Source organism: Monodelphis domestica, chromosome 8 (assembly GCF_027887165.1).
Source record: "Monodelphis domestica isolate mMonDom1 chromosome 8, mMonDom1.pri, whole genome shotgun sequence".
Taxonomy (NCBI): Eukaryota; Metazoa; Chordata; class Mammalia; order Didelphimorphia; family Didelphidae; genus Monodelphis; species Monodelphis domestica.
The window spans coordinates 181,373,516-181,386,468 of record NC_077234.1 but is presented as its reverse complement, the minus strand read 5'-3'; the positions used below and the strand labels follow the sequence as shown (position 1 = coordinate 181,386,468).

Sequence of the window (12,953 nt, the reverse complement as noted above, 5' to 3'; positions counted from 1 at the left end):
AATTTTAATCATCCAGTATCTCCAGCTAGTTCATAAGCTCTTAGAGTAGTACATGGACCATGTTTTCTATCTTCCTCTTAAGATATAGATTTTGGCACAAACTGGCTGTGGGACCTTGAGCAGGTTATATATACTTATCACATTAGTGCCCTCAAGCAACTCTCTTAACACTTTAAGTTATAGAGAAGGTGCTCACTTGCATCAGGAGTGTTTCTTCACCAGTAAATTTCTTGTACCAGTGAAATCATAGCTCTAGAACCTATCCCTAAATCTAAAAATAGTGGAATTTTAAAAATTTGCATTTATTTGGACTTTTTGTTAATTCCATAGGGTCTTCTTAGCAATATGAGGGTGGAAAGAGTTACTTAGTAAGTTAATAATTTAAACAAAATTGGAAAGGGAGATACTTATTTAAGAAAAATTATATATATATATATATAATATCCTTTTATATAGGATATATCAAATGACATAGTAATGATTTTTTTTTGTCTTAAAGTCCCTTTCTCTTTTCCCTCACACACATGCCTCTTTACTAGGCAATAAATTGTTAGCCTAGTTAGAAAATTGGATAGGTTTTTAGGCTTATTACCTGCTAAAACTATATTTCTTTTTCCTATTATCCTGTTATTGAGATTTGTTCCTCACACAATTTACTCAAATATGAGATTTAACTAAATAACTAGGCATAATCTGATGATGTCAGATTTGAAGAATTAAGAGCACTGTCATGGTATGGTCTAAGATGGGAACAGCCAAAAAATAGTCATATAAAAGTTGAATCTAGTATATTTGTCTTTTGGAAAATAAGCAACATGAAGTAGAAGAGTGAGACCTGGATTTAAATTCAAAGAACCTGAATTTCTATCCCAAATTTGCCATTCACTACTTGTTTGTGACCTTAAGCAAATCTTTGAATCTCTTAAAGTCTCAGTTTCTTTATCCATAAAATGAAGAGATTGAATTAGGTGATCTTTAAGATCTCTAACTCTAAAATCTCTGATTTTAATTTAAATTCCTATTTCTGTGCTACTTAGTTGCTTAATACTACTTACTTTCGGTGAAGAACATCATCCTTAGCATAAATAGCAGCTTAAATAGCTAGGGAGACTTCATAAATTAGAATTTGATAGTATTCTTACTGTTTTGGTAAAGCTTCTACAGTTCTAAGGTTATTTTTTTTCTGCTTCATTACAATTTTGTAATCAGAAATGGGATGAGTCAAAAACTGATTCTGTAGTGAGTTTTCTGATTAAGTATTGCTTAATCTCATTTAAAAATTATGGTGTGTGTCTATGTAAAAATATAGGCAAATATTATTCATTGTAGAGATTAGGATTAGAGAAAACATTTTATTTATGAATTCCTGTGAATTGGGAAGCCCAAAATTAGAGAGATTACCTTGCCTTATAATTTATCTTTTTAAAAAATCTCCCCAAAACTTTATTATAAAGAATTTGTACCTTTTAAACCCATTCATTTATCTGTGTACTATTTTGTACAAATATATTGTTAAAAAGTGTTTCTTCTATTTATTATCCATAGGCTAACAAAAATAAATGTCATCTAATTTTAATAATTTGGTTTGATATTATGTTAACACAGCTGTTGATCTTTAAGTCTGAGATGTTTCATTGATTTTAATAATTTTTTTAAAGGTAATGTTTATTTTGACCTTAAGTCTAGAGGAGGCAAATATGGGAAATTAATTGGTATTGTCCCGGAGCCAGGAGTGGAACCAGGTAAGTTGATTTAGTTTTTGCCCAAGTGCTTTAAATCTGCTTCAGCTTATTCTTGATTAGATTGTAAGTTCCTTGAAGATGAAGATGACATATTCCATTTTTTAAAAAATAGCTTTTTATTAATATCTTTTTAACCTCACTGAGATTTCTTCCTATCCTTTCCCTACCACCTTCCCAGAGATAACCCATATAAGAAATTATTTTTTTGTAAAAAGAAAGAAAAAAAGGGCAGAGGAAAAAAATTCAGTGAAACTGATCAAACATTGAAAAAAATTAATGTTATATATAGTGTTCCACATGGACCCTCTAAACTCTTGAATTCTGCAAAGGAGCAAGGCTTGGCATCTTTTCATATCTAATCTTTGGGATTGAGCTTGTCCATAATTTTTGTGATATTGTTTTGATTGTCTAATGATTATTCTTTCCATTTTGTTGTGATAGTGATTATGTATGTTGTTTTTCTATCATTTTATTTCTAGTACTTAATCCATGTAGTTAAAATTCAATTTGTGCTCTCGATGGGTACTGTAATAGGGGATTATTTAAGTGAGAAATAATAATTCAGGATCAGATTTTAATAGCCTCAGATCAAAATTGCTTTGGGAAATGTAGAGCTAATCAAGTTTGTACAAAAGCTGAAAAGAAGTGTGCTGTTACATCCAGGGCACCATTAACCTTTTAGCCTCCCAAATTGTTTGATTAAACCAAATAGTAGTGTTGCTCATTTGGTTCTCAGGAATGAGATCTGTTTTAATGTAAGAAATGAAGTTTTTTTGTTTGTTTGTTTTAACTCATTTACGATTAGGGATATGATGGAAATAGTGTGTTTCATTAAAGACCATTGTTCTGTATGAAGTATGAGCAATGAAACTGATTTTCTTGTGTGACCTATAAAATTGGAGGAGGTGTGATCATAAGCAAATGTAAAATATTTGAACTTAGAGCAGACAGTGCTTTGAAAGTTGGCCAGTCTTTTGTTGGCAGCTTTAGTGAATGGAAGTATGCCTTTCCAACATGAAAATGAATGACTGTCATATAGAAGTTAACATAGAATTTTGTATGAAGTTAAGTCTGTAAGTGACATGTTAAAATAAGCTTTGGGGAATGAATGACAAGAAAAAGTCTTTTGACTTGCAAAAGTATTTAAAGAAGCCACATAAGTTATCTGTAATGAAATGAACGCATGGAATAGTTCTCTAGTAAACCATAGAACCTCTGGAAAATAGTGAAACAGTCTGAGGCTTGTTTTGTGCTATTTACATAGGCTGACTGATAACCATTATCTAAAAGAGAACTTATAAGATGAGAAAAAATTTTGAGAGGATTGTACCATGAGTGATTTAGTAATTTGTTTAAAAAATACATATTGAGTACTCAAGGTAGAAGATTGACAATTATTCCTATCTTTCAAATGAAACTGTAAAAAATAATTTAAAAAAAACCTCTTCTCTTCCTTCTTAGAATCAATACTGTTATATGAGTTCCAAGACAGAAAAGTGGTAAGGGCTAGGCAGTGGGGGTTAAATGGTTTGCTCAAGGTCACACAGGAAGTGTCCGAGGCCAGATAAAACCCAAGATCTCCTGTCTCCAGTCCTGGCTCTCTATCTACCGATCCATTTAGCTGCCCCCCCAAAAATAATTAATTTTTCAGGACAGAGTAAACAGTAATAAAACATAGTATTTCCTGTATGACCCAGAATCACATGTCTCAATCACCAGTGAAGAGAATGTTTCTTTGAAATTACTGGACCCCTTTCTATAGAATTTCCTTCATTAGGTCAGTTAATCAAGCTTAGGTGGAAGTTTTGGAGGATTTGGAGTATACTGTGTGTGACCCAAGTTATGGCTTTATCACCAAAACTATGCCCCACAGTTTATTATTACCATTTCTTGGCAATCATTTTTGACCAAGAACCCAGGTTGATCATTCACTTTGCCAGCCTGATTTGGTTTCATATGACTTTGGGTAGTTTCTAAGAAATCAAATTTCTTCTCAAAGAAGACGAGATGGATATTTACCACCAATGAGAATATTTAGTATAACTTGTTTGACTTTTTTTTTTAAACCACCTTCAAAAACTGAAGCAATTACTGCACTGGTTGATTTTAATATGTGTAAAGCTTCCCCAAGATGACTCTTTTAAAGAACATTCAGTATACAAATAACTTCTAATACTGTAGAGTCCCCCTGATTCATATCATCAGCTCATAATTACATATTTAGGACTTCAAAAGTCTTTTTCTTATAAGCAACCCAATGAAATAGAAAAGATGTAAATAAAATTATTCTAAGAAAACTATTTTGAATAACTTTTAATTTAACAATTAGTCCCTCATTTCCTGTATCTTGTTAGATGACCTGTTTTTATTGAAATAGCTGCTCAAAAGTTCAGCGAATATAAAACTTTAAATTGGCAAGTATTGCCAATAAACTTTGCTAACATGAAAAAAAATCTTTAACAGTAAAATACTACAAATATAAGTATACAAATGTCATTTATACAAATTCTCCAGTGTTTTCTTGCCAGAGGCTGCAGATCTGGGAGTTGGGAAATCTTTCATTTAGTTCCAGACTCTTATCAGTCACTAAGCCTTTATTATGTATTTACCATGTGCCAGGCACTGTGTTAACTAGATACAAGTTGTGTTACTATTGTATCAGTGGCTTACTATTTGTAATCCTTAGTTGTTTTGGTTATAAAAAGAAAGTTGGAGTAGATAATTTCTAAGGTACCTTTCAAGCTCTTAACTAGACTTTGTAGAAAGGAAAGATCACTTTATCTTTTAATACTCAGACTTCTAGTATTGTAATATTTAAAGGGATTGAAGTGGACTGAAGAGAGGACAGGGGATAAGGAAGGTTTTGTAGCAAGGAATGGAGAGGTTGAAGGGAGAGAGGGAATATGACTGCTGGTGAGGTAAAAGGAGATACCCCTGCTGAGAGACTATCTTTAAAAATTGGGTTTCCCCAAGAAATGGGCCACTTATGATAGTCTGAGGGGATGTCTTTTTGATTGATGTTGAAGATACCCCAGAGCAAGTAAGCACGGACCCTTCTGAGGGACAAGCCTCCCCCAAGACCAAGGTTGCCCAGCAGGGTTCAATAAGGACCATTTAGGGTTGAATGGTTGCCCTTAGTTTCAGCTCCCTTCATGTCCCCCTGAAATGATAGTCCTCTTATCTGACTGTGGTTATTTAAATAAAGATGAATTTTATTTTATTTTATTTTACTTTTTTAATTTTATAATATTTTATTTGATCATTTCCAAGCATTATTCATTAAAGACAAAGATAATTTTCTTTTCCTCTCCCCCCACTGCCCCATAGCTGACGTGTGATTCCACTGGGTATCACATGTGTTCTTGATTCGAACCCATTGCCATGTTGTTGATATTTGCATTAGAGTGTTGGTTTAGAGTCTCTCCTCAGACATGTCCCCTCAAACGCTGTAGTTGGACAGTTGCTTTTCCTCAGTATTTCTACTCCCTCAGTTTATCCTCTCCTTATGAATAGTGTTTTTTCTCCTAGATCCCTGCAGATTGTTCAGGGACATTACGTCGCCATTAATGGAAAAGTCCATTATGTTCAATTATACCACAATGTATCAGTCTCTGTGTACAATGTTCTCCTGGTTCTGCTCCTCTTGCTCTGCATCACTTCCTGGAGGTCATTCCAGTCTCCATGGAATTCCTCCACTTTATTATTCCTTTTAGCACAATACTATTCCATCACCAACATATACCACAATTTGTTCAGCCATTCCCCAATTGATGGGCATCTCCTCCTTTTCCAATTTTTTGCCACCACAAAGAGTGCAGCTATGAATATTCTTGTACAAGCCTTTTTCCTTATTATCTCTTTGGGGTACAAACCCAGCAGTGCTATGGCTGGATCAAAGGGCAGACAGTCTTTTATTGCCCTTTGGGCATAGTTCCAAATTGCCCTCCAGAATGGTTGTATCAATTCACAACTCCACCAGCAATGAATTAATGTCCCTACTTTGCCACATCCCTTCCAGCATTCATTATTTTCCTTTGCTGTTATGTGAGCCAATCTGCTAGGTGTGAGGTGATACCTCAGAGTTGTTTTGATTTGCATCTCGCTGATTATAAGAGATTTAGAACACTTCTTCATGTGCTTATTAATAGTTTTGATTTCTTTGGCTGAAAACTGCCTGTTCATGTCCCTTGCCTATTTATCAATTGGAGAATGGCTTGATTTTTTGTACAATTGATTTAGCTCATTATAAATATGAGTAATTAAACCTTTGTCAGAGGTTTCTATGAAGATTTTTTCCCAATTTGTTGTTTCCCTTCTGATTTTAGTTATATTGGTTTTGTTTGTACAAAAGCTTTTTAATTTGATGTAGTCAAAATTATTTATTTTACATTTTGTGACTCTTTCTATGTCTTGCTTGGTTTTAAAGCCTTTCCCCTCCCAAAGGTCTGACATGTATACTATTCTGTGTTTACCCAATTTACTTATGGTTTCCTTCTTTATGTTTAAGTCACTCACCCATTTTGAATTTATCTTGGTGTAGGGTGTGAGGTGTTGGTCTATTCCTAATCTCTCCCACACTGTCTTCCAGTTTTCCCAGCAGTTTTTATCGAATAGTGGAGTTTTGTCCCAAAAGCTGGGATCTTTGGGTTTATCGTATACTGTCTTGCTGAGGTCGCTTTCCCCAAGTCTATTCCACTGATCTTCCTTTCTGTCTCTTGGCCAGTACCAAATTGTTTTGATGACTGCTGCTTTGTAATATAGTTTAAGGTCTGGGACTGCAAGGCCGCCCTCATTTGTGTTTTTTTTTCATTATTTCCCTGGATATTCTTGATCTTTTGTTATTCCAAATGAACTTTGTTATGGTTTCTTCTAAATCAGTAAAGACATTTTTTGGGAGTTCAATGGGTATGGCACTAAATAAATAAGTTTGGGTAGGATGGTCATTTTTATTATATTGGCTCATCCTATCCATGAGCAGTTAATGTTTTTCCAATTGCTCAAGTCTAGTTTTAGTTGTGTGAAGAGTGTTTTGTAGTTGTGTTCATATAGTTCCTGTGTTTGTCTCGGGAGATAGATTCCTAGGTATTTTATTTTCTCTAAGGTGATTTTGAATGGGAGTTCTTTTTCTAGTTTTTGCTGCTGAGCTGTGTTGGAGATGTATAGAAATGCTGATGATTTATTCCTGTCTACGCTAATCTATGTTAGATTTCTTAAGTTCAAAGTCTTAGCAGTAGACAGCAAGAGGAAGAAAAGTTTCTGACCTTCAGAGCTGGTTGGGCCTGTCTCTTCAGGGTGATATCCTAAAGACTGGCTTTACAGTTCAAACTGCTCCCCTTAAATCCTTTTGTTCAATGACACGATCACAGGAATCCAGGTAGAGCTTACAATTGGGAACAATCCAGGAGTAGAGGAACTTCTATCCAGAGACAGGGAGAAAGACTCTTTCCTGTCCCAGGGCCAGGAAGAAGAGAGACCGTCACGAGACCAACTGGCACTCTCAGTTGCCCTTCCCCCCACCGTCATTACTGTCCACCAATTTCACTCTATAATCTTTCAACTGCTGTTTGCTCCAACTCAGTGACAGAAAGTCCAGGACTTGCTTCAGTTTTCCTTTCCACAATCATCCCCTTTTTTTTTGTGACCTTCCCCAAATCACTTAGTTTTATTATACTTACCAAGCTACTAAATTTAATTCCAACTACTCCCCCCAAAATAATAAAATTCCCTCAATTACTCTATCACTATTCTATGCTAACTTTCTACTCTAAGGAATTCTATGCAGGAAAGTTTGGGTAAGGGTAGTTTTAGAGTTTTACAATAAATTCAGTACAATTAATGTTTGAACAAAACCATTACAAAGAAATTTGAATCTTAGTGCTAATACTACTTTTGCTAAGTCAAACTAATACAAATAATTTCCCCATTTTATATATTAATAATTCTTTGCAGACTATTTTATCTATATATATTTCCATTAAACACAATTTCAGCATCAGCTTTATAATAAACAATTAAAATTTTACTATCTGCAAATGCAATTTAAGTCTATTTCTAAGTATAACTAACTGTCTATGCTATATCTAACTTAACTTACTCCTAATCGACTCCCTACTTATTATAACTATTCTCTAAATCCCTAATCTAACCTATAACCTAATTTTATGTGCAACATATATACATGCTATGCTAAATAGTTATAGACTCTTATCATTGTTATTAACCTAATTATAGCATATACATTATTCACATATAATACAATAATATACATAGTTCCCTAGACTTCTAGTATTCATCTGGGAATAAAAATCTAAATAAAGTTAGTATGTCTCTTATCATATTTTCATGAGCTTAGGCATATAGTAAATACCTAATATGGTGTTTACTATAAATGGGCCTTTCCTTGGTTTGCCTTGACATGCTTTATTGTTGTAATTCATAGTAGAAAAATTATTTTATGCCTATAGTGAAGGATTACATTCTCACAGATAGTGTTTCATTGATGTTTGAAGTAATGTCCAATTCAGTAAACTCTTTAGCATTATATCAATTCCCATTCATTTAATTGTTTTATTAAAACTGGACCAATTATTAGTGTCCTTCAGGTTCTTTGGTGTACTTAGCAGATTTTACATTTACCTCTGCTATCTTTGTAGGTAGAGAAAAATCAATGAGAAGAAAAATGTTTAATCACTTGTAAGACAGAATTGTTTTTTGAGTGTATTTCTGGTGGCCTTGGTTTCATATGTTGGTTTAAAAAATCTTTCCACTAACCAAATACTTTATTGTTGCAGATGATTCTGATAAACGACATGCCAGTGATTTTGCTCTATGGAAGGCAGCTAAGCCTCAGGAAATTTTTTGGGCCTCTCCTTGGGGAAATGGAAGGCCTGGCTGGCATATTGAATGCTCTACAATCTCAAGGTTAGTTTTTTTTGATAACTTGCTTTATATATATTTTTTAATCTTGGCAAATGGAAAGCAAACATTACATAGTTTGGTCAGCAGAGGGTGTTGATGTAAGCAGATGTGTAGACAAAGAAAAATTTTTTGACAGTTTGTGGGTGAATAAAGAGAAGTATATATGTTCAACTCTAATTAAATTTCATTTAAAAATTTTAATCGCTAATAGAAACAACTGCCTTATAGAATTCTGACTTTCAGGTTTTATAGAAGTGATTTCTGCTCTTGCTTTAATATCCATCTTGTAGATCACATTATTTATTCATCTATTTATTTGCCTTTTGCCAATATTTTTAATTACTTAGAAACAGACATTTTCTTAGAGTAGATCAGATGATGAAACTTAGTTCTCACTACCAGAAAGTGATGGGACTTTAGAAAAAAGCACATCTCTGTGGTACACCCAACCTGGTGTTTGATACTGGGGGAAATCAATATTTAATCATCCCTATTGTCTGTCAGTCAACAGGCAGTTATTTAACTTTTGTTTGTGTACTTCATCCTATATTTATGTTCCTCCCTAAATTCTAGTTTATTCATGCATATAAGACAGTTTTTACTCAGTACATCATAAAATTGTTCTACCTCTTTAAGGAAAATCAACTCAAAATATTTAAATTGATTTGAACTAACATTTAAATGCCTACTATGTACAGAAAGAGCACTGTGTTGGACACTTAGTTAAAACAGGGTCCTTGCTGTTATGGAGCTTATAATAGCTCCATATGATTTGATTTATCCTTTGTGACACTATTTTATGCTTGTTACTCCTGTTTAATGTTTAGAAACATTTATTTTATCAAACTCTGAATTAATTGTCAGCAATTTTGAATATTCTGAATTAATTTATTCTGAAGATGAATATTGCTTTAGGAAGGATTCTGATAAAATAAAGAGATTCTTATTTCACTTTAGTTGAAATATGGTACAAATTGTATTAAAATGAACCTGAATTTCTTTGTTGTATTAGTCCTTAGGCTAATGGATTGATTTTCCACTTTTATAATAATTTGTTTTATTTTGTTGACTCTTCTTTAACCCATTTGGAATTTTCTTGTCAATTTGCCATTTCTTTCTCCACTTCATCTTACAGATGAGGAAACTGAGACATACAGTTAAATGACTTCCGAGGGTCACACAGCTAGTAAGTGTCTGAAGCTAGATCTGAACTCAGGAAGATGAGTTTTCCTAACTCTAGGTCTGACTCTAACCACTGTACCACCTAGCTTCCCCTTTTTCTAATAGTAAGAGTACATTTAATAAGCATAGATGTGTATATAGTTAATCTGAACAGCAGTCATGGATACATAAAAAGCACATCATGGAGTAATTGGTAGAAAACTTTTAAATATTTCTCAGTGACACACCTGAAGAAGAGAGGTCAATACCATATCTGTTCTAAAGAATAGAGAGAATTTTAGGACAGTGAAATGTTAACTGGCCTCTTAAATTATACTCTTGGTGACACAATCACCATTCCTTGCACATGTGATCTGTTCTATTTTCTGTTTTCTATTGTGACTTATTAATAAGGAGAAATAGGTTTTTACTTTTTGCTATTAAATTGGGATGTGTTAAAATTGAATTGTATTACGTCGGGGAAATTTTGAGGGACACATTGATAAGTGATAGTAAACAATCCAGCCAATATGATATAAATTTAGGAAATTTTAAAAGTATATTTCATTATGAAGATTGCCACTATTCTTAGTATACCATTTAGGGATTGCAAACTCTACTGGAGGCTTTCCATTATGTTACTGACAACACAATTAGCTTCCATTATTTGTTTATTTATTTTAAGTTTTATTTAGCCAATTTAGAACATTTTTCCTTGGTTACAAGAATCATATTCTTTCCCTCCCTCCCCTTTCCTCACCCTTCCCGTAGTCAACGCGCAATTCCACTGGGTATTACATGTGTCCTTGATCAGAATCTATTTCCATGTTGTTGATGTTTGCACTAGGATGTTCATTCAGAGTCTACATCCCCAATCATATCCCCTCGACCCATGTGATCAAGCAGTTGTTTTTTTCTTTGGTGTTTTTACTCCCACAGTTTTTCCTCTGAATATGGCTGGTGTTCTTTTTCATAGATCCCTCCTAGTTGTTCTGGATCACTGCATTACCACTAATGGAGAAGTTTACCTTACATTCGATTGTACCACAGTGTATCAGTCTCTGTGTACAATGTTCTCCTGGTTCTGCTCCTCTCTCTCTGCATCACTTCCTGGAGGTTGTTCCAGTCTCCATGGAATTCCTCCACTTTATTATTCCTTTTAGCACAATAGTATTCCATCACCAACATATACCACAATTTGTTCAGCCATTCCCCAATTGAAGGGCAGCCCCTCATTTTCCAATTTTTGGCCACCACAAAGAGCGCAGCTATGAATATTTTTGTACAAGTCTTTTTCCTTGTTATCTCTTTGGGGTATAAACCCAGCAGTGCTATGGCTGGATCAAAGGGCAGACAGTCTTTTTTCACCCTTTGAGCATAGTTCCAAATTGCCCTCCAGAATGGTTGGATCAATTCACAACTCCACCAGCAATGAATTAGTGTCCCTACTTTGCCACATCCCCTCCAACATTCATTACTTTCCTTTGCTGTCATGTTAGCCAATGTGCTAGGTATGAGGTGATACTTCAGAGTTGTTTTGATTTGCATCTCTCTGATTATAAGAGATTTAGAACATTTTTTCATGTGCTTATTAATGGTTTTGATTTCTTTGTCTGAAAATTGCCTATTCATGTCCCTTGCCCATCATCCTCGGTTACCGAGAGACTACTACCAATTGGAGAATGACTTGATTTTTTGTACAATTGATTTAGCTCTTTATAAATTTGAGTAATTAGACCTTTGTCAGAGGTTTTTGTTATGAAGATTGTTTCCTTATTCGTTACTTCCCTTCTAATTTTGGATGCATTGTTTTTGTTTGTACAAAACCTTTTTAATTTAATGTAATCAAAATATTCATTTTACATTTTGTGATTTTTTTCTAACTCTTGCTTGGTTTTAAAATCTTTCCTTTCCCAAAGATCTGACAAGTATACTATTCTGTGTTCACCTAATTTACTTATAGTTTCCTTCTTTATGTTCAAGTTTTTCACCCATTCTGAGTTTATCTTGGTGTAGGTTGTGAAATGTTGATCCAAACCAAATCTCTCCCATACTGTCTTCCAATTTTCCCAGCAGTTTTTATTAAATAGTGGATTTTGGTCCCAGAAGCCTAGATCTTTGGGCTTATCATAGACTGTCTTGCTGAGGTCGCTTTCCCCCAGTCTATTCCACTGATCCTCCTTTCTGTCTCTTAGCCAGTACCATATTGTTTTGATAACCACTGCTTTATAGTATAGTTTGAGATCTGGGACTGCAAGGCCTCCTTCCTTCACATTTTTTTTTCATTATTTCACAATTAGCTTTTAATTGAGATCACCCAGCTTTTTCACAGGATCATATCTCTGGCTGAAATGACCACATTATGGACCTCTATATTTTTCAGGATTGACATTTTTTTTTTCACCAGTCCTAGACAAGGAGGGACATTAGTTTTTTGATACTATCATACTGTTAACTGTAAATAATACTGTTACACTGTTGAAGAACTTTTTTTTTTAATGATCAAAATGTGAAGGCACAATGCTAGAAATTTGAAGGTATTTAAATAACAGCAAGTTGATTATTTTGTGTTTGACTTTTTGACTGAATGTAAATGTAAGCTTTGCTGTGTAGGAATGCTGCCCTTTCCTCCCTTCAAATGGTTTTTTACTCTTCTGCCTTTACTTTTTTTGTTTGTTTGTTTATTTGTTTGTTTGTTAATGTCATTCAGCCTGCTGGAAATAGACTGCTTTATCTTCTCTACTTCTTTATTTAAGGGGCTCCTAACCTGGGATCCCAATCTCTTTGTGGGTTTAATAGATAGGTTTGAAGGGGTTCCTGAACTTTGATGGGAAAAGAATTACATCTTTATTTTTACTAATCTCTAACTGAAATTTAGCTTTTCCTTCAATTATTTGTTTTTAAAAAATTCTGAGTAAGGGTTTCTTAGGCTTTACCTGATTACTGAGGAGTGTATGACACAAAAGAAAGTTAAGAACTCTTGACCTATTCAAATGTTTCCTTGTACCTTGATCAGACTCTCTTTGTAAAGCCTTTTCTGACCCCCCCAATCCAAAGTGATTTCTTTTTCCCATGAATTTCTGTAGTAATTAGTGTCTGAATAATTTATCTGGCAATTACTCATTTGCCAAT

General features: G+C 34.0%; 1 protein-coding gene across 9 annotated transcripts in view; it reads left to right on the top strand.

Moving 5' to 3' along the window:
* The window catches only part of CARS2 (cysteinyl-tRNA synthetase 2, mitochondrial), a 104,147-nt gene that overhangs the window by 32,707 nt on the left and 58,487 nt on the right, over positions 1 to 12,953 (top strand). For all 9 annotated transcript variants that reach the window (XM_056807944.1, XM_056807942.1, XM_056807946.1 and 6 more), the window contains 2 exons: positions 1,659 to 1,742; positions 8,534 to 8,663. In XM_056807944.1, the coding sequence (XP_056663922.1) occupies positions 1,659 to 1,742; positions 8,534 to 8,663 (214 nt within the window). The remainder of the gene's footprint in view (positions 1 to 1,658; positions 1,743 to 8,533; positions 8,664 to 12,953) is intronic.